Genomic DNA, 22,671 nt, shown 5'->3' with positions numbered 1-22,671 from the left:
GGGGCCAGGTAAATGACCTTGGAGGGCTGTATCTGGCCCCCGGGCCTTAGTTTGGGGATCCCTGCACTATACTGTAGTTTTGTAATATATAACATATAATTAATATTATTATATGGTATTAGTATTATATTGTATAACATTATAATATTATTATCAATATTATATGTAAATACAATATATTATTAAAAATTATTTTAAAATATTATATTATAAAACTGAGGGCGGGGGCCAGGTAAATGACCTTGGAGGGCCGCATCTGGCCCCCGGGCCTTAGTTTGGGGACCTCTGCTATAGAGGATGGGGGGTTTCAAACAATATATACTAGGGAGGGTTTTTTTTTCAAATTATCAGAATTACAGGGATTACTATTTATGCTGCCACCATTTATGTATTCAGCAGCTTATTTTCTTTTATATTGAAACTTTGAGAGAGAGAGAGAGAGACGACACTTTGATTGAGGAGAAACTATAACTGTTTGTTTATTTGTAACTTGTGAGGTAAATAAGCATAATGGTTTCAGTAACATTATACAGTGCAGATGCTTAATGATTACAATAAAGGTTTATGGTTTTTCTCTTCAGAAAATGTTAATTGTAAACTGGTTTCTGTGTGGCTCTGTTCCTTATCCGAGGAAACATAAACAGGACAATTTCCTTTTAAATCCAATTCTCCCTGGATTTTAAAAAGTAATTCCTCAGGCAATTACCATATAGTCTGTAGCCTTTCCCTTCTTAAAGGCTCTAACTATATTCCTCAAAGAGGTTGCCTTTTAAGACACAGTTCCCTTCTCCAAAACCAACTCTTAAAACTGACTTCCAAAACCAAACTCCAACTAACTGAATTCCAAAGCCCAACTAACTGAATTCCAAAGCCTGACTAACTCAAAAAGAATATTCAGCCAGCCTCCCCCAACTGTCATTTTGGCTCCGCCCACCTTCAGTTGCTAATCATTCACCCAATCAGGCAGCATCTATGCTAATTGCTGCTTGACGGTTCATCTCCTTTGCTCTACTGAGCTACTGTCAGTGGGGCCTACAAAATGGCCACTCATCAGTCCTGCGAGGTGGGCCACATACCAACTTTGGGAGATAGGCAAGATCTGTTACACATGTCTATTTCCATTTATATATGCAAGCTACTTTAAAAAAGAAAACATTTTTTAAAAATGATTTGTGCACACAATGGAATAATTCATTTGCATACCCACCTTGCATTTTCTCCAATTTAGTCATATACAAATTGTATAGGGAATAGATGCGTTCTGTTTCTCTATCTCCATCTATGTCTAACTGTATATTTGCTGGTAGGCCCCTATAGAATAAATCAGATAACATTATGAAACTCAGCAATCTTTTTCCATTGTAGTTTAAGAGAGCTTTTGATTAGCAGAGCAAGAGTCCAAAATGAAATAATATGAGAATCAACTATTTTAAAAAATACAGATTTTTTTTTGTGTCAGAAGCGGCTTGAGAAACTGCCAGTCACTTCTAGTGTGAGAGAATTGACCGTCTGCAAGGAAGTTGCCCAGGGGATGTTTTACCATCCTTGTGAGAGGCTTCTCTCATGTCCCTGCTGGAGCTGACAGAGGGAGCTCATCTGCATTCTCCCCGGGTTGGATTTGAACCGGCAACCTTCAGGTCAGCAACCCAACCTTCAAGTCCTCAGTCCTGCCGGCACAAGGGTCTAACCCATTGTGCCACCCAGGACTCCTAGTTACAGATTTATTAAAGTTGGTCAACAAACTGACTTAAGGGAATGGAATATTTTTCAAAAAAAACAAGGCATTTCAAAATGGAACCAATATGTATATGTATGGAGAATTAAAAATAAACAATATGTTAAAAAGAATGTATCCCTTACCATCAGACTGCAAGTGACTACCATTCTGAGCAGGTTTTGTTAATTATTAGCTCTGGTTCTCAAAAATTGTTTGAGTAATATTATTATTCAATTACATATGCATATAAAAAACGAATACTCCAGGAATATTTTTGGAACCTATAAAAACATTTTGGCCACTGTCTTTGAAAAAGTAACCATCAGTTCTTGTGCAGGAAAAGAGGAATGGTGTTTTGAAGGCTGTGCAATTTTGTAAATAATTAATTAGATTAAAATATCCCTCCCAATTAAGCAGGGACATTTTTTTAGTAATAAGATCTTCAAGATGAAACTATGTGATTAATAAATCAATTAACATGGCAGCTGAAACATTATTTAAAGCAAAGAATAAGACTCCTAAGTCTGTCTTACATTACAAAGCCATCAGGTATGAAAATATTACATGTAAAAAAAAAAGACTGAGGGTGTATCTATATTGTAGAATTACTCCAGTTTAATATCATTTTAGCTGCTATGGCTCAGTGCTATGGAATCATGGGAGTTGTGATTTCACAAGGTCTTTAGTCTTCTTTGCCAGAAAGTGCTGTGCCCACCAGATTACAAATGCTGGGATCCCATAGCACTATGCCATGGCAGTTAAAGTGGTGTCGAACTGCATTACTCATACAGTGTAGAGACCATTACAAGGGACTATTTTATCACATGCTGACACACACCAGTCTTCTTGTCCCTTAGCACCAGTTCCCAGTTTTTAATCAACTGCAGCTACACATTTCGTCATCAGCAAGCTCAGGGCAAAATTTAGAACAGGAAGCTTCCTAGAAAGTCCTTACCCAGTGCAGGGAGTACAGCCAGGAGTATTATCGGCTGTAGCTTTACAGCACAGCCAGTGCCCATTAAGGTATGCCGAAGGGTGGTAGACAGTGAGACGTTTCTTATTACACTGGCTAACTTTGGTGAGGATATCAATCCAGTCCTTGGCCTCCACACAGTTATTTGCCTGGATGTACAGGACTCTTTCAGGCTGAATCACTTGAAACATCTGAAAGGCACAGAGAGCAAGAGCGAGGGAGAGAGACAGAAAAGAGAAAGCAAATCCATGATTAGCAGGCAAGGCCACATAAAATTATATTTACAGAGCAAATCTTGCTAGAAGTGCATCTTTTAGACCTTGGGCTGTTCACTGGTTTGGGCGTCAAGCTCACACCATGGAGTTAGGTATTTAAATCCTTGGTGCTTTACTTTGCAAGAACAAGGAAGAGCATACTTCACAGTATAACTGAAAGCCAGTGAGGTATGAATATAGCTGGCGTGCTGAACTTAATCCCTAGGAACCTAGGTTTAAAACCTTGGTCAGCCATGAAGTCACAAAGTTGATGACTTTAGGCCAGTAAGCTTAACCTATTCCCCAGAGTTTCTATAAGAAAAAAAGAAGATAGGCTACATCTGAACTTCTTAAAGAAATTGGGATATACACAGAGTAAGTCAAAAGAACAAGCTTCTTGCATTTCCTGTTCCATAAAACTAAAGTACAAAAGCCCAAAGTTCTGTGAAAGCAGGTGGGTGTGTGCACATGTGCTTTCAAGTCGCCTGTTAACCTATGGAGACCCCATAAATTTTATATGGTTTTTATGAAATTTCATAGGCATAGAATACCCAGAAGTGGTTTCATCCTCTGAAATATAACCCGCGGCACATGGTCTTTGTTGGCAGCCTTCCATCCATGTACTAACCAGGGATGACCCTTCTTAGCTTCCAAGATCTGGTGTCTTAGGGAATTTAGGCAGCATGAAAGCAGATGCCTGATATATTAGAACTTCTAAAGGGGATCACTCAATATGACCCTCAGAAATGTGATTTTAATACAAAATATATCTATATTGCTTGACATTTAATTACAGACGGTTTAGGGATTAACTTTTATTTTAATTTCATTTTTTTAAAGTCAATATCACCTTTCCCCCCATGATAATCAACATAACTATACAGTATTTCCTTAGAACCCATACAAACCAATGGAAGTAAGAACAAGCCTTGTTTTCATATATTCTACAAACAGCAGCAGTGCACTTCAATATATGCCAGGCTTGTGCTCATACACTCCTTAAAACATACCCTCTTTTTATTGTCATGTTTCATAGAACTTATCCCAGTTATCTTGTAAAACAAGATAAAGAGAATTCTGAACGTTAAAATATAAAACTCCTAACCTCTGTGTGCAGAGAGAAGTGATGCTGTTTTGTACTAGCTGTGAACATACATACAAAGTATTATAAAAAATGACCACAAACAGATTAATCTTATTTGTATTCTGCAACTCATCTGCAGCATTTGCAGGATGTTTGTCTTCCATGACTAAATCACATGATGTTACCCTTGGGAAACAGACACTATTTTCGTAAGATGATGCAATGTAAAGAAACAAGTAAAACAAATCCCAAATATCATAAACTTAATAATCAGTAGGAAAGAAGAACCATCTGTATGCCGCTGTTAGTTGAATTTTTAGATGTTTCTGTCAAAACATGTTGCATTTTGGGATTATCTACATTTCTAAGGCTAAAAGAAGAACTACAGCTGTATTCTCATGATAACAGACAGGGTGTACAGGAAACACTTTCGTACAAGAACTGACCATAAATGGATGTTGATGAAACCATCGTTCTTACAAATAAAAAAGGAAGGGTGATCTGCTTACATTTTTCATTTTGAAGGACTCCTCCTCTAATTTTTCTACTGCCAGGATGTTTTCAATTGGAATGCTGCATAAGGGATGATCACCTGCAATGGGAAATTACAGAAAGCTATTTTTTTAAAAATCATTTAAAATGTCCAGGACCTTGCACAGTCATGCTTAAATGCTAATTTCACAACTGTCAGAGGAACTAAGGAGTACTGCGGTGACCAATTACCTTTAAAATGGTAAAAATACACACACAAAGTAACCACATAATATAAAGAACAAAAAATACACCAAAATAGGTTCCCATCTGTGTTTTTTTTCACATGAAGTTGCTACAATGATACCAACCCTGCACTTTATACAATCCTAAAACTTTAAAGTACCTATGATGTGTCTTTGGAAAGTTGACTGCCAAATTGATTTCCTGGTACTTTTTAAATTTTGAATGTCTTTAGTGTTATTTTTAAAAAGGAAAAGATGGGGAGAAGCTTTAGGGCCTTTCAGATTTATTTATTTTAGCATAAGATTTCATGGATTACAATCAGTAATCTTAGATGCACTAATGTAATGCAGTATTCAAGGCCGAGGTACAATAAATGCTCTGTCACTGCTGATGTGGGATATAAATAAAGATTATTTATTTATTTATTTATTATGCAGGGATTGGATCTCTGTGAAGGAATGGTTGCTTACCGGTAACCATGTTTCTTCAAATGGTCATCTGTGAAATCCGCACATATGGTAATAATTCTCATGCATGTGCAGCAGCTCAGAACCCTTACCAAGCTCTCTAGCCTTTAAGGCTATGGCCCCACCCATCTTCCCCAGAAGGCATATAGGGCATGGGTGGGGCTGTAGCCTCAGTTCCTCTGCCATGAAGTGGCAGAGTCACCAAGGCATGACAATGAAGCAAATCAAGGGACCTTGATATCGACGAGTGTGGGGAGAGAGAGTGGTAAGATTGGTCCCAGTGCCCCGCTGAAGGTGCTGATAGCAATAATGCTACTAAAGCGAGGTCAATATCAGCTGTTGGGTGCTGTCCCTCTGCTGTCCATAAGCATGGTGTGGCAATATCTATAGGCACTGGCACCAGGGGCTGCATCCACCATGGAGAGCATGGCCTCCTTGAGCGCCTCTCCTGCACAAATCCATGACACGCAAGCCCTGTGGGCAGGGTTTCTGGAACAGGCCCCTGGCCCCGCACAGGGAACTTGCCATGCGGTGGTAGCGTCTTCGTATCGGCAGCCACTGCAGATGCCTTTGACATTTCCCTTCATTTAAAGAGTGTTTTGCAGCCTCCACAAATAAGGCCTTACAAGGAGACTTTGAGCGGCGGCGTCTGCACATTGTGGAAGCTGCAGACACTGCAAAAGGCATGGAGAGGGGTGGTGGGGTAGCATGCAATGGAGGTGGTGGTTCCAATGCTGTCCTCTGGGATGGGGAAATGGGCAGTAGAATGGCTCTCTTCTAAAGGAGAGCTTTAATTTGTGTCTGCTGATTTTTCCTGGCCTGGGGAGTAAGAAAGTGGCACACTGTGAACAACTGGATTGAATGAGACTCCTCCAAATATAGTAAGCACATGGAGTGCCCATCAGAATCCGGCAGTTTGCCCTCACATGAAACATGGCTTTTAAAAGAGCAGTAGATATACTGGCCTGAACCAAAAGTTATCACACACAGTCCGAGTCAAGTCACTAGCTGAACAGAATAGTGAGACAGTTGGGGTTGTATACGAAATCAGTTATAGATTTTCAAAGAAGCAAGGTCAAAAACAATCTGAGATCAATATTGTTTGTAAGATAGAGAAGTTCCTAAGCTGCTACTGCACCAGCAGAAAAAAAGGAATTGAGGCTACAGCTCCACCCATGCCCTATAAGCCTTCTGGGGAAGATGGGCAGGGCCATAGCCTTAAAGCTGCATAGGGAGGAGGGAGCAAGCTTGTTTTCTGCTGCCCTGCAGACTAGGACACGGAACAATGGCTTCAAACTACAGGAAAGGAGATTCCACCTGAACATCAGGAAGAATTTCCTCACTGTGAGGGCTGTTCGACAGTGGAACTCTCTCCCCCGGGCTGTGGTGGAGGCTCCTTCCTTGGAGGCTTTTAAGCAGAGGCTGGATGGCCATCTGTCGGGGGTGCTTTGAATGCGATTTCCTGCTTCTTGGCAGGGGGTTGGACTGGATGGCCCATGAGGTCTCTTCCAACTCTACTATTCTATGATTCTATGATTCTATGAAAGGGCTAGAGAGCTTGTTAAAGGTTCCAAGCTGCTGCATATGCGTGAGAATTACTACTATATGTGCAATTTCACAGAGACCATGAAGGAGAAGTGGGATGCAGAAAAGGGCAATATCACAAAGGCCATAAACATTCAAAGAGAGTAACATAACAGTGTTGACATCTGCTTTGTTTTCAGCCAGGTATTATTAAAAAAAGAGTAGAAAAAGTTAATACCTTTACTCTTCTGATAAGTAAATTCATGGTTAGTAAGTCGAAACCATCTCTTCTTGAAGTTCTTCATACCAAATCGTTTTCTGCCTTGTGCCCTCTTTATCATAAACCTATTGCAAATGAGATCACAGTTACACTATGGAAGTATATTCCCTGATAGTGAGCAATGTCATCTGTTTGTGGAGAGAAGCAAACAGTGAGAAATAGGCAACCATATTGATAAAAAGTGTAGTCTATCTTGGCTAACTTAGTTGAGCTTTAGAAATATGGTGTCTATACTTTGCGGTTCACTACTATACCATGCCAGATTGCTTGCAGAAGATGACATGTGAGAATAAATCAGCTTTAAACAGAACACTAAATGCAATCCTTTTTCCTCATAAAGGAAGAGGCCCATCTGCCAAGTGATAGTTATGTTGGTGAACATTGCATGGTAGGCAGGTTTCTTCATTTTCAGAGAAGCATACTCTAGTGAAGAGTGCACAGAACGGAATTTAACAGCTGTTCTGGAAAGAAGATCATAGTTTGTGTTCACAACATTTGAAGTTGTTGCAAGAGTAGTTGAATCTTGGGCCCCTTCTACACAGCTTAATAAAACCCCACATTATCTGCTTTGAACTGGAATATATGGCAATGTGGGCTCAGACAACTCAGTTCAAAGCAGATATTGTGGGATTGTCTGCCTTGATGTTCTGGGTTATATGGCTGTGTGAAAAGGTAAGCTGGGATAAGATCTGATATTTAGCGATTTTAACCTCTGACCATTTTTGCAACTATACTATGGCCCTGGTATCTGAGGGACTATTATCCATGGTTTATTTATCCAAGTCTGGCAAAAAATGTCATCTCTAGACATTTTCTAGGCTCTCTAGTTAGCTTGTCTCACTTTTCTACGGTATTCATAAATTAGAAGTCCTTCATTTCAAAAATGTTTGCTATTATCTGCAGTTTCATGTGAAGTTGGGAAACATATCCCCAATGGATATGGGGGTCACTGTAGTTTCAGCATAATTAAATACTTATATTTTTACATTGAGAACACTGAGATTCATGATATTATTATTTCAAACAAAGATTGTCCTTGAATTTTGTCTTTGTACTGCAACAGTTAAAAAGTAATAATTCAAAATAACTAAAAGTTAATTTTAAAACCAAAAGCTATAAACAAATAGTTCATAGCACACTTTATCAAAGCTCCACATCTCCAAGGATGATCTTGAGGAATCATCCAGGTCTTCCAATTAAATGTCTAAGGAGTGGGAACTTCATTATTGGAAGTGAGTTTGGGAATTAGAATTAGTTTTGGTGCTGAAATTAAATGGTCCTGAAGAAAATCTCAGCCAGATTTTGATAAAACATTAGAAAGAGGGGCTTCCCACAGGTAATCTAAGAGCACTCCTGCACAGACACTATAATCCAGTTCAGAAATGGATTACTTTCACTGTGCAGCACCTACACAACTATCCCAGGAACCATTTCGAGGTTGGGTTGGTGGCCTCAGTATCTGCTGAATGTGGATTGGAACCGAACCCAGGAACTGCAGTATCCATAGCTACCGGAAAATGTGTATGTGTTTTTTAACCAGTCTGCTGTGATGCACTGATATGCATATACTTGTCTGTTTGGGATGAACGCTGGACCATGGCAGTGTACAGGAAAAGGAACACAAAGGGGTAGAAAGCAAGAGTTCCCATGGGAATGATAGTTTCCTCTCCCAGGGGAGTACTTATGTACTTTTTGGCCAGCTATGCTTTGGTCGTTTTGAAAAGTGCTTCAGTGCTAGGGGTGTCCTGACAAGCACTCTCTATTTTCCAGTCTTCAGTTTTTAACCCTGCATGCTTTTTAAGGTCAAGTCAGGGGCTGCTGTGGTTTTACATGTTTTAATGGATTTAATCAGAATTGTTTTAAATACTAATTATGTTTAATACTGTTTTAATATTTGTATATTTATATATTTTAAATTGTATTGTAATGCTTTTAATAAGTCTCTTTATGGAGAGAAAAAATGGGATATAAATAAACATAATAATAATAATCTCTTCTCAGCTGATGTTACACATTATTTGACTTACTTTGAACTTTCTGGTGAGTTTTTAAAAAATGTGCTGTTTCTGGCTTGATGCACACTGAAACACATATTGAGGGTGTACATTGTGGGGGCACTGCACCATCAAGTTGGCTTCAAACCGCATTATAAGATCTGTAGTAGTAATGTAGTAGGACCCTAAGATGCCGTTTAAAAATTGTTTATATGGGGAGAATGGCAGGATAGTGATAAAGTTAAGAATAATAAAGAGGCCCCCAGAAGACTGTATTTTAATATACAGTAGAGCCTCGCTTATCCAATGTAAACGGGCTGGCAGAATGTTGGATAAGCGAATATGTTGGATAGTAAGGAGAGATTAAGGAAAAGCCTATTAAACATTAAATTAGGCTATTATTTTATAAATTAAGCACCAAAACATCATGTTATACAACAAATTTGACAGAAAAAGTAGTTCAATACACAGTAATGCTATGTAGTAATTACTATATTTACGAATTTAGCACCAAAATATCATGATGTATTGAAAACATTGACTACAAAAATGGGTTGGATAATTCAGAACGTTAGATAAGTGAGTGTTGGATAAGTGAGACTCTACTGTATTAAGATAGTTAACTGTGCTCTGAAGGTCCAGCTGATTCCATCTATATGGTTTAAGATAGTTATGTCTGCCATAAATGTATGTGCCATATATACTCGAGAATAAGCCGATGGGAATATAAGCCAAGACACCTAATTTTACCACAAAAATTTGGGAAAACCTATTGACTCGAGTATAAGACGGGGGTGGAAAATGCAGCAGCTACTGGTAAATTTCAAAAATAAAAATAGGTACCAATAAAATTACATTAATTAAGGCATCAGAAGGTTAAATGTTTTTGAATATTTACATAAAACTGTAATTTAAGATAAGCCTGTCCAACTCTGATTACCATATATAAGCAGACCTGAATATAAGCCAGCCAGGACCCTCACTTGAGTATAAGCCGAAGGGGGTTTTTTCAGCCCTAAAAAAGGGCTGAAAACACGGCTTATACTCGAGTATATAAAGTAAGTTTGTAACATTTCCTTATCTTTCCAGTACAACCTAGGGCAGGTCAAAGTCAAGTATTACAATGCCATTTCAGTCAGCTGTTTGAGTTTTCATAATAGCTTAAAAAATAACTACATTTGGTATAATCAGATAGACAATTGACCTGTTTTAAAGTAAGAGTCAATTAAGGAGATATTCTGTGAGATATATATTGATATAATTTGCTTTCTCCTTTCTTAGGAGAATCGGATAGGCAATAGATCATTTGCTGAGTACCTAAGGATGCCAGCTTAGAAAAACAAAAAGAGAGACCACAACTATTTTAGAGACTATAAATATTGTTGGTCTGACTAGCTTATGAATTAGAATCCTCCTCCCATTTAGTATAGAGACACAAGGGGGGGGGGAGGCAAGAGAAAACCTAACGACTACAGAAACAGTTTCTCAAGAAGTGACAAAAGTCATAACTTTTCTCAATACTTTTTAAAAATTAGTCACATTTCTTCAACTTTATAACTATTTACTGTGTCATTACTGGATTGAAACATTTCTGTATATCATTGAACATCACAATGAAGGTTTAAGAACCTGTAACAGGATATTTAATGTCCTTAGAGGAGGCACCTGCCTCAGGAATAATACATGTACACACTCAGGTAGCTGCTGATGCAATACACTGTGAAATGTCCCCATTTGTTTTTTAGCCACATTGTATGGATATCAACCACCGCTGAATTCCTTTCCCCAAATCCAGCCAAATACACTTGCTTGATAGGAAAGGAGGGCACACGGTTGGCAGGTAGCTATGGCTAAGTGCCAACTGCCTCTACCATCTTACCTGCATGAACTATTATCATCAACTTTCTTTACTGTTAGTTTAAGAGTCCTTAAAACAGGAGGCCAAGCAAGAAGAGACAGAAAAAAATCAGACAGAAGCAAAAGAAAAAGAAAGAAAGATGTAGAAATGTCACATTTAAGCAAAAGAGGGAAAGGTTACTAAATCTTAAATATTGATTTATGAAAACAAAAAGCAGTCAGCAAAAGGAACTTGTACAAAGGAGCACACTTTTAAGTGGCAAGCAATAATACAGAGGTTACAGTAAACTTCATCTAGAAGTGGGCAGCTTTTACCCTGAATCCAATTATATTTAGTGTTTCATAACTCAGGAAATGTTTTGGTGAAAACAAATTTGCTTGCATTTTCAGTGACGATCATGCTCTTGAAGATACAAGCAATGCCTTCCAATCTGACAGCACTTTCATGCGCAGTTTCGCAGTTTTTAGAATGGTAGTTTATATTTCCTCTTCCAAATAGTGCATGGATACAGTACTGCCTCGTAACTCATTTGATACTTTACTCCAAGAAGATGCTGCTGAACTATTGAGAGCCTTTTTATGCATTTAAAAAACATATTATACACTCACCCTTCCTTTAGTAGGATTGGCTGTTCTATAATCTTGTGATCTCTTCTTCCAGAGGATGAAATCAAATCTAGGAACTTTGGAGGTAAAACAATGAATGCACATTTATTTATTTATTTAGTGTCAAAAACATTGCATAAATAAGTATAAAACTGATAAAAATAGAGGGAACACAAGCGGCTAAATAATTTTTGACCAAAAACAGGCAACAGTGACCGCATTATCTTTACCTTTAAACAATTCTTCCTCTATGCATGAGACAGGGCATTGTGGACAAACATACAGATGCGGAGTTGTTTTCTGCACAAAGTGGAATCTTCTTCTAGGTAGTGCCATTTTGCCAGGTTGTCTTTTGATCTGCCCACTCCACTTCCGAGTCTGTTCAAGGACTTCCATTGCCCATTTTTTGCCCCTGGAGGAAGACCCTTGTGGGGGGCCATCCAATTGGGATTTCCTGGTTTAGCTGCCTCAATTAATGTAATTTTATTGGTACCTATGTATTTTGATTTTGATTTTTGAAATTTACCAGTAGCTGTTGTTTTTCCTACCCTCGTCTTATACGCAAGTCAATAAGTTTCCCAGTTTTTTGTGGTAAAATTAGGTGCCTTGGCTTATATTTGGGTTGGCTTATATTCAATTATATATGGTAAATGCATTTCACATTCAAATTAAATGAAATATGGACCTTATACATGTAGCTGGCCCTTAATCAGAACTTCTCTAATTTTCTCCAGGGATCCTGGAAGATATCAAAAATTAACTTTCCTATTCTCTGCTCACAATTCCCCCTTCCAGCAAAGAAACACATGCATACAAAATCCTCCTCCTCCCCAACTCATTCCTAACACCATTTTTAGATGTTTTGCAGCTTGTTATTACTATGGATCCAATGACTTTCATGCTGAGTGAAGATGGAAAAGCTTATCTTCCTTCTCAATGAGCTGTTACTCAACTTTACAGGGGAAGCCCTACTACTGTATTGAGTGTTTCCATCAGCATTGCCTCCGAAAAATCCTGCAAATCTCTTGGGAAGACAGGCGGACAAATGTCAGCGTGCTGGAAGAAACAAAGACCACCAGCATTGAAGCGATGCTCCTACGCCATCAACTCCGCTGGACTGGCCACGTTGTCTGAATGCCCGATCACCGTCTCCCAAAGCAGCTACTCTACTCCGAACTCAAGAACGGGAAACGTAATGTTGGTGGGCAGGAAAAGAGATCTAAAGATGGGCTTAAAGCCAACCTTAAAAACTGTGGCATAGACACTGAGAACTGGGAAGCCCTGGCTCTTGAGCGCTCTAATTGGAGGTCAGCTGTTCTGCAGAGTTCGAAGAGGCACGAATGGAGAGCTTATGGGAGAAACGTGCCAAGAGGAAGGAGCGTCAAGCCAACCCTGACCAGGACCGCCTTCCACCTAGAAACCGATGTCCTCACTGCGGAAGAACATGCAGATCAAGAATAGGTCTCTTCAGCCACCTAAGACCCCCCCCCAAGACACCAAAGATGGAAGACAATCATCCTCGAACTACGAGGGATCGTCTAAGTACATATTTATCAAGAATGCCACAGTAATTCGAGTGGTCAGATGTCTCTTATATTTACCTATAAGCAAATTTTAAAGTATGAATGAATCTACAGTGTAAAATTAATGCACTTTGACACAATTTTAACTGCCATGGCTTAATGCCATGGAATCATGGAAGCTGTAATTTTACAAGATCCTTTCCTGCCAAAGTATGCTGGTCCCTCGCCAAATTACAAATCCAAAGATTCCATAGTATTCCATAGTATTCCAGTATTCCACTGGCCATGTTGAAGAAGTTGTAGGCCAGAAATATCTGGATGGTCACTGCTATAGATGCCTGTTTCAAAGATGCATCACTTTTCCCTCACTCCTATCAGCAGTGTTGAAACATACAGTGGTTCTCATTACTGTTCAGGTTTACTATTTATTTCTCTTTACACGCACTTCAAAATAACAATAATTACAACAACAACAACAATAATAAACTTTATTTATATTCCACCCTCTCAAGATATAAATTTATTACATAAATAATTCTTTATTGAACCAATTAACATTATACTGTACGGATAATAATACAAACATAATGCAAACTGTTGTTAGTACTTACATTTTTTACTGCATCAGCATATTTTTGTTCATTAAAGTAGTCATAAAATATAGCCATATAGGATTCTTTGAAGCTGGCCTGAAATAAAAGCACCACTAGCTATTTATCTTGAAAGATGTACATAAGATCAAAACACCAGAGTCAGCAAAAGAATGTACACTCATTCATTCATGGGCATCTATTTTACAGTGACGAAAAGGCCCTGAAAACTAGATTGTTCAAGGCTGGCTACAAACATCGCAGAGGTATTGTTTAACATCCCACGCCCACAGATTAAGCTATTTCCTTTCAAAATTCTGGATGCTGTTCAAACTCTATTTTCTCAAATTAGTCATTAATTTTAAAGTGACATCAAGATGTTAAAACATGACACAGACACTAGAATTTAGAGCCAAACTCTAGGCTAAGTAAAAGGAACAATGTGTGTGGGGGCACAAATGACCTTTTCTTTTTGGCCCAAGTTGTTTCCTCTTTCCAAATATTCTCATTCAAGGGCTTTCCAAAGCTAGGATATATTTCCCAAAGCATGGGATTTTTTTTTTTACTGTCACTTTCAGAACTCCTCTAGCGTCATGGCGAGCCTGGTGAGCTGCAGATTTCCAGTCCAAGGAATTAACTTTTCTAAGTTGTGGCAGCCACTGGATACTTTCTATACTTGAGTCTGAACTAGGGGGAAAGGGGAGGAGTGACCACCCTGAGTAATGAATTATAATTATCCCTGAGATTTTTAAAAGGTATCTTGACCAGATACTGAATGAGATTTGAATGAGATACTGGACATACATGTTTTGGCATTACTTGTAACAGTATGGTAATGACCTAGTACAAATAAGACATTAGGGTAGGGGGTCCCCAAACTAAGCCCGCAGGCTGGATGCAGCCTTCCAAGCTCATTTACCCAAAACTTTAGACTTAGTGTCACCCTAAATCTGAAATGACTTGAAGCCACACAACAACAACAATCCTAATTAACTTGACTATCTCATTAGTCAAAAGTAGACCCAAACTTCCCATTGAAATACTGGTAAGTTTATGTTGGTTAAAACTGTTTTTTGTTTTAAATATTGTATTCTTCTTTCACGTTTTTTTTTTTGCACTACAAATAAGATATGTGCAGTGTGCATAGGAATTTGTTCATGTTTTTTTCAAACTATAGTTTGGACCCCCAGCAGTCTGGGGGACCATGAACTAGCCATCTGCTTAAAAGGATTTGAGGACCCCTGCATTAAGGAATGAAAAACTCAGTTATTCCAAATATTGTTGAACTGTGTCTTCCATCATCCTTACCATTGGCTATGGAGTGGATGGAACTAGCAAGGCTTCTATAAAATCTAGTTGGTCATACATATATACATGCTTGCCTTATAGAATCTTTTTGATGTTAATGCCACATCTACACAGAAAAATATTGTGCCACCGAGTGTTTAATTTTGGAAGGGGTGTGTGTGAAAAGTCAAAGTGATCCAGAAATGAGGGGAAAATAATGTAAAATCCTTACAGACTTAGACTTTGACAAGCTGCCCAATGTTTGTATTGTCTTGGAAATCAGTGTCAAAGTTCTCGAGGTTTGTGGATCCTAAAATGGGAGAAAACCATAGTATCATAATTAGTATGCAGGAAACCACAATAGTTGTAAATACTTCCATGTTAGTTTCAGTTTTACACATAAAACATTCTGCTGCCCTATTCCTAGAACACAAGAAAATTAAGAGTTGAAATTGACATTAAGGGCTGCGAAGTAACTTCTCAGAGTGAAAGAACTCCTTAGCTGCCAACCTTTATTTAATGGCTGGCATCCTGTTAGTGGCAAATACAGGCATAAGTCAGTCTTGCCCTGTTATGTCTCTTTTGGTTGATGTTGAACTTAATACTGCCTTCTCCTCTCCTCACCGAGCAAAGTCCCTTCAAACTGCACAGTCACTACAGCTGTTCCTTACAATCACTACATGACTGCGGAGACCCAGGAGTAGGATCAGAGAAGCATCTGACTATGTCTCCATTGACAGCTATGAAATGATGATATCCTCTGCTGTGTAATCATTTTGCATCTGGCTGCAGGGATCCAGCCAGATGCTCTTCTGATCCCACCCCTTGTTGTCCACCGGACTTCGTATGCAGGGCAGGATGAGGGGTTGGAGTGAATGTAAAGGAGATTTCAGGGGGTTGTTGAATAGGCATCTGTAGTGTAAGTCTATATGCAGAGTTATTATGCTATGCTAAACCATAAAGGATTGTGACCATCAACTACTCTCTGTAAATGAATTCTAGGGACAATTACATACCACTGGAATCTCAAGGCTCTACATCGATCACTATGGCTGCTCAAACCAGTTAGGCAGAAACCAGGTTGTGCTGTGCAGATGATTAGATTGACATTCTTGGAACAGGTTTGAGGCCACGAAGGTGATTTATTAACCACAGAAGTGGCCATAAACTGATTCCAGAATTCACAGTAGCCACAGCTTGATATGATAGCTGCTGTAGAATGAGTTCTCCCCCTGCCCCCAATTTCTGGGTGAGATGCATACTAGGACTCAGGAGGCATAGAAGAAAGAAACAAGAAGGGAAAGTGTAGCAGTGGAGGTAACAATCACTTGCCCTGGGGCCCCCTGCTGCCCAGGTATGCATTTGGGAAGTTTTTTTTGCAGCCCTTCATACCCACATTCTGAATTGACAAAGCACTTCATCACAGCTTCATTATGCACTGTGATTTATATTTAGGGTAATCTTGGACTCTCCTACAATTTTGCTTGATAAACTTTATACCCCTTAAGCTGTGCTATAGTGCAGCTAAGCAGTGTGCATTTTACAATCACTGCAGTTTGATGTTAGCTTTAAAATGCAGTACATAGTCAGTATAGATGAGCCCTCTGTTTCAATGATTTTTCTCAAGAAACACGGTATTGCAGTTATAAGGCTCCAAACAGTACTATAGCTGAACTGTACAGGTGGATCCTCTTCCCCCTGAAAGAGCAGCAGCAAATGTTTTGGCTTCCATGGTGACACCAGCCCTCTTGCTATATAGGACAATAAAACTCTGTCAAATTGTCCATAAACAAAGCAGGCAGGCTGGTAAATGTACTCTTCTGTTCCAGGTTCCTTACAGCAAGATTTAAAGACACCTCTTCCCATCCTTTCTTGTCCTCCTCCCCCCCCCCCCCCCCGTGTCCCTTTTTCAATCTTTTCCTGGCCCCACGCTCCACACACACCTCCCTCATAATCACTCAGCTGATTGTCACCAACATGTATCAAGCCTTGGAGTGCATTTTCTTTCCCTTAAGGGTGGTTCCCTCATTATTCCTCATACTCTTACATGTATTGGTTTTAAAGATTGTTTGGGTACTCCTACAACACACACAGGTAAGATTAATCTATGCCCACAGTACAGCAGGTTTCACATTGATATACTGTATGTTATGAACACTCCTTGACACACTTAATTCCAATCTCGTAAGATTGCATTGATTTCTTGTAAGAGCAAAAGCTGGCATAGCAGCATATAATATGTTATTTGTAAATGTGCTTTAATTGTGAAAGGGAGAAAAAAGAAGAAGAGGAAAAGTAGGCATTTTCAATACTATCTTGAAGGTATAATAGCCTGTGCTTGCTGCTAATGTAATATGCAATATAGTTCAGAGCCCCGAAGACAGTGAACATGGCCTAAAACAGCTCTTGAGGCCATGATGATGATAACAACAACAACAACTACTACTACTACTACTACTTTATTTTTTAATCCCGCCTCCATCTCCCCGAAGGAACTCGGGGCGGCTTACATGGGGACAAGCCCAACAACACAAGTTAAAACACAGAAAAATCAATTAAAAACATTATAACTACATAAAACAATAAAAGACATCAACAGAATTAAAACTAGGACAATAATAATAACTAAACATTTAGGGGGTAAAATTGTGTAGAACTCTGAATAGGGCTCCTAAGAGGTACAGGGTGATCAAAAATAGGGGTGGAGGAGCAATCTTAGTAAACACTAAAACCGTAAGGAACAGTGATAAAGTCCAATAATTAATAATGAGTTGTAAGTGGGCTGAGTATCTGGTGGGACTGCTTACTCAAAAGTGCACCGGAACTCAAAAGTGCACCGGAACATCCACGTCTTTAGGTCTTTGCGAAAGGTGGACAGGGTAGGTGCCAGTCTGATCTCCCTGGGGAGAGAGTTCCAGAGCGGAGGGGCCCCCACCAGAAGGCCCTCTCCCTCATCCCCACGAAAGCGGAAGCGAGAGAAGGGCCTCCCCGGCAGATCTGATGGGGTGGCTAGGGGAGGACAGGATTGTTCTTGCAGCGGGCCAAGCACATTAATACCTGAATGACGACCTTGTTTTGTCTGTGAGCCCTGGCATGGACAGATTAAAAATATAGGACATATGTTTTCAATTCTATATACAATATATATATATGCTACACATCTTCATAGGGGGTTCATTTTTCATAGTACAGTATTGCCAACAGCTAATTTGGAAGTAAGATAATGTTACTGGGATCATAGGTATATAAAGAGTACATTTTGTAAAACTGGCATGACCTAGTAGAGTTTCTATCCTTCTTTTCAAGCAGGATCTGCCTACGTTACAAGCTGCTTTTGAATCTTATGGGAACCTGTTTGCCATGAGTCATGGGATGAAAATGGACAAGCGTCTGTTGAGTTCATCTAATGGCCTTTAGCCAGCCATTTCATTTTTCAAATGTAATAAAACAAAACAGATTCACTTTTCTTTAAAGACGTGCCTGCAAATTCACGGTAATTGTAATTGTTTCCATGGGTCAGTAAATCCACCTGGCTTTTCATCTATTACTGAAGAGACTGATTTCAGTGTCACCAAGCAGTCTTTTCTTTATCTACACTTCTATATAGGATAATGGAAATCTAGGCAAATCTATTCAGAGTTTAATTCCATGGAGTCCCACAGGCTGCATAGGAGTATGTTCATTCCAACTGCTTGTAGTGCAAATGCAACACTTAGGCTTATGAGAATGAGATTTTGAATCTTTTACATTCTATGCTAGATAGGTAGCATGGGAATTTCATATACATGTTTTAAGGCTAAAGTTAAAAGGTCTAACCTGTGTGAGAGGGGAAAAGAGTCCATTTTCATCTGTATACTCCTAGTGGGATGAACTGTTATATTGCTGGCAAATGGTAGTGGCATCACATCCTATTTCCAGCCAGTCTTTTTTTGTTTCTGTGAGTGGGTGCATGGTTTAACATGCAAACCTCTACATTTAATAATAAGAATGTAATAGGAGTGGGGAGGATTCCTTCAAAATGATTTAAAACAGAGGGGCTTGGTGGGCTGCAAAAAGGTGGATGTAGGGGCTTATGCAGCCCACCACCAACATTTTCCTTTCCCTGATCTACTACTATCTAGCTAAGTAGTTTCCCATCTGTGAATTGCCTTTCAATTCTGTTAAAATGGATATAAACTGTGATGCAATTGCCAGATAAGGGCTAGGGGTATAAATGAGGAGTGCTAGAATGCTTCAAACAGAAAATACTGTGTTCCAAGCAAAGGATTTCTGAATACTTTTGTATGAAGAAGATGAAACACTTACTGGGTGATGAGGTGTAAGATGGAAGAGATTTGGAGAAAGAATTGCAGGTGCGAAGAATCTCAGAAAAATGAAGCTGCTCACTGCTGTGTACCTAACATCAGGGTCGTCTTTAGGTTAGAAACAGAACACAAATTGTTAATTATAATTGCAACCTTAACAAAAAGTTACGACTATAATATAAATGAGGGAGTGAAACCATAAAAAGAGCCTAAACATTCTTCAGGCACTCAATCCCATCCGATCTTGAAAATTAAGTAAGGTCAGCCCTGGTTAGTACTTGAGTAGGAGACTGCCAATGAATGCCAAGTGCTATAAGCTATATTTCAGGGAAAGTAATTAGCAAAAACACCTCTGTTCCTTCCCTAAGGCCACGTCTACATGGACCAAATAAAATAGACTGCTGTGGGGAGTCCACATGAAATATGGATGATTTCACAGTAGAATCACAGCAACCAGCCTATCTGGCACAAGGGGAAAAGAGATTAATTCCAGAGGTCTTTTCAAAATAAAAAAATTGAGAGTGTGGTGGAGGCTCCTTCTCTGAAGGCTTTTAAACAGAGGCTAGCCGTATAGTAAAATCTAGGATCCATCCAGACAGGACCAAAACGCAGGACCTATCTGGGTTTTTACCACAGGGCGTTCATTAAAATGAATTAATTCAAAATAACCAAGGCTATTCTGAATTAATTAAACACCCCATCAGATCCAGGCCTTCCTGAAAGTACTGGGTACTGGGTCTGTGGGGATTCACTTCCGGGTAGTCCCAGGACTATCCAGGGTGAGTCCCCATTTGCCATTCTGAACTTTTTGGGCTCCTGGATGGTGCCTACCCCTTGGCCCAAAATTTTCCAGTAAAAATAAAGTTAAATTTACCTGGCTGCCATAATGTTCCTCCTTGGGCCAGGAGGGTGTGAGGAAATGACATGGCAGGAGACTGGGGGGGGGGGGGGGGGGAGAGGGATTCTCCAGTCTCCTGGCACATCATTTCTTTGCACCAGGAAGGTGCAAGGAGGAGAGTTATGGTAGCCAGGTAAGTTTTATTTTATTTTTTATGGGGAAATAAGGGGGAGCTTTCAGATGGCATGTAGACATCCACCCCCAGGAAAGCCGAGGGTTTTTGGCCAGTGTGGGGACTCAAATATGTGTCAAAGTGGGTTTTTAAAACCCACTTTGGTGTGGATTTGCGGCCTGCCTGGAAGTGCCCATAGTCAAGAACAATAAGTGAGTTGGTTTAATTCATTATTTGAACAGATAAACAATTGTGAAAGTAGCTTAATGATTTTTGGAGATTTTGTTAACATACCTTGGAAACGTATGGCTGCTGACTCCCGCAATGAGAAAAAGATATCACACATGACTGTAGGGCAACTGACTCCAGATTTTGTAATAACTGTGAATATCTGGTCTACATATTGCCTAAGATTTTCCTGGGGGAAAAACAATAACAGTCATTTAAAACAAGCAAGTTAAGGAACTTCCAGGTTTTTACAATGCTGAAAAATGTATAAATGTAATTAATTTTGATATTAATTGAACTCATAATGATCAGATACTACATTATGTTTTAGTGCCTCTATCCGATTTCTCTTCAGATATTTTATGTCATCAGTTGTTAATTTGTTCAGTAAACATGGGTCATCATCCAAATAATCATGCACTCAATTCCAAACACTTAAAGTAATTCTTGAATGGTGTTTTCCTAAATAATCCTCTCAATCCTCCTTGCCTCAATGCCATGTAGAAAACCATATTTGCAAGAAAGATCCAAAACTAGATTACACTATATGGGGAAATCTGTTGCTTAAACAAAGAAGATTTTTTTAAAAATTATGTAGTGTACCTGAATTAGTTTTTTGATCCATGAGTTAATTAAGTTGCCTTTAAAAACACAACATTGTTACCTTTTAAGCTCCTACATTTAGCTATGCACTCTCTGCAACTACTTCCTATAACTTAACAATGGATTTATGTTAATAAAAGTATTTAACCAGGACCTTTCTCTTCCTTACATTATTATTAATTTAGTAAATTTTTGCCATGTTTAACAATGAAACAAAAAAAATGAGATTTTAGTATTTCTCTTCCTGATTTGGTGTACCCACTGTATTTAAAAACTAAATGGACAGCACATAACTTGTGGTTTTCAGCACCTTGATTCCCCCGGCTGCCTATATCATGTTCTCACTTACTCCTACATGCAGCTATTTGCCTTACTCCATGTTTCCTAAATGTAACCTTTTCTCTCTAGAACATGGGTGGTGTGATGACCCATGGGCCTTGTAGTCCTGCTCAGGACATTGTAATTCCTGATGAAGATGAAAACTTGGGTTTTTTACCTTCCCAGTCTGAACTGGATTCCTCTCAGCCAGATCTTTCCCAGGCAGATCTGGGAACCTTGCACCTGCAAGAAAGTTGTCTCCCAGAAGTATGTCAAACAAGCCCAGAGCCTACTTCTCCCGTGTTCTTGCGCCGGGAGTTTTGTAAACAACAGAGAAGTTTGGAATCAGCTTCGCGCAGGAGTGCGAGGATTGCAGCTAAGAATGTGGCCAATTAAGACTGCTTCTCGTGAGAATCTTTGGGGAGTCTCACATCTGGTCTCAGAGTTAGCTTTCGGTTCTGATTCCCAGAGAACTGCTTCGGCGGGAAAGCTAGACTCTATTTAGGTGTTTTACCCGCGTAGTAACTTCGCGGAGTCAATTCGTCAGCCTACGGAGCGAGTTGTGTCTGGACAGCGCGCTCCGATTCAAGCCTCGCTCCTGCTCAAGCCTTGCCTTGCTATCCAGCCTTCGCCTTGCTTCCCAGCCTTTGTTTATCTACGGACTTTGCCTTGTTTCCCAGGATCAATCCTTGCCTTGTTCCACGGATTTTATCAAGTTATTCCACGGACCTTGTTCTTGTTCTTAGTTACCTTGTTCCACGTTCAAGCCTTGTTTCAAGTATCAAGTTATTTCCTAGCCTCGCTCAAGTTTCATGGACTAAAGGACCTTGTCATCTCCCCTCACTTTGCTTGGCAAAGTGAGTGTTTCGGTTATTGGATTACAACTTTGGACCTTAATATTTCTTATTGGACATTGCTTTTTTGGACTAATTCTGACCTTTCCTGAAAGGTCTAATTCTGGACTATTTTCTACACTTGTTTTTATTAACTTTATATATTCCTTCAATAAAGATATTAGATAGATTCTGGCCTCTGTGTATGGTTATTGGTGCTCTGCAGCCTGGGTCGTGACAGTTTGACTCCGCCACCCTAAGCACCAATTAACCTCGGCCAGAATGTCTACCGGAGTCGTACCTGGGCCGAGCGGCCAGCCGATTACCTACACCATCGACAAGGATGAGGTGGACCGAATCCGTGATAAGCTCAATGCACAGGATGGAGAAATAAGGGGTTTGAAGGAACGCGGAATTCGTCTTCCGGCCATGGCGTTGCCAACCAAGTTTACTGGAGAAGCTTCTAAGGTTCATGTCTTCCGTCGCCAATGTCAAGCTTATC

At 39.5% G+C, this 22,671-nt stretch overlaps 1 protein-coding gene across 1 annotated transcript in view; it reads right to left on the bottom strand.

The window, feature by feature from the left end:
- rasa3 (RAS p21 protein activator 3) overlaps window positions 1-22,671 on the bottom strand; it is a 173,511-nt gene that overhangs the window by 7,140 nt on the left and 143,700 nt on the right. The window contains exons 14-22 of the mRNA XM_062975435.1: window positions 20,482-20,605; window positions 19,179-19,285; window positions 15,106-15,183; window positions 13,608-13,685; window positions 11,477-11,550; window positions 6,975-7,081; window positions 4,538-4,620; window positions 2,673-2,881; window positions 1,208-1,311 (exon numbers count right to left, since the gene is read on the bottom strand). Coding sequence (XP_062831505.1) covers window positions 1,208-1,311; window positions 2,673-2,881; window positions 4,538-4,620; window positions 6,975-7,081; window positions 11,477-11,550; window positions 13,608-13,685; window positions 15,106-15,183; window positions 19,179-19,285; window positions 20,482-20,605 — 964 coding nt within the window. The remainder of the gene's footprint in view (window positions 1-1,207; window positions 1,312-2,672; window positions 2,882-4,537; window positions 4,621-6,974; window positions 7,082-11,476; window positions 11,551-13,607; window positions 13,686-15,105; window positions 15,184-19,178; window positions 19,286-20,481; window positions 20,606-22,671) is intronic.

This window comes from Anolis carolinensis, chromosome 3 (genome assembly GCF_035594765.1).
Source record: "Anolis carolinensis isolate JA03-04 chromosome 3, rAnoCar3.1.pri, whole genome shotgun sequence".
NCBI lineage: Eukaryota > Metazoa > Chordata > Lepidosauria > Squamata > Dactyloidae > Anolis > Anolis carolinensis.
This window is presented reverse-complemented; position numbering and strand designations above follow the sequence as displayed.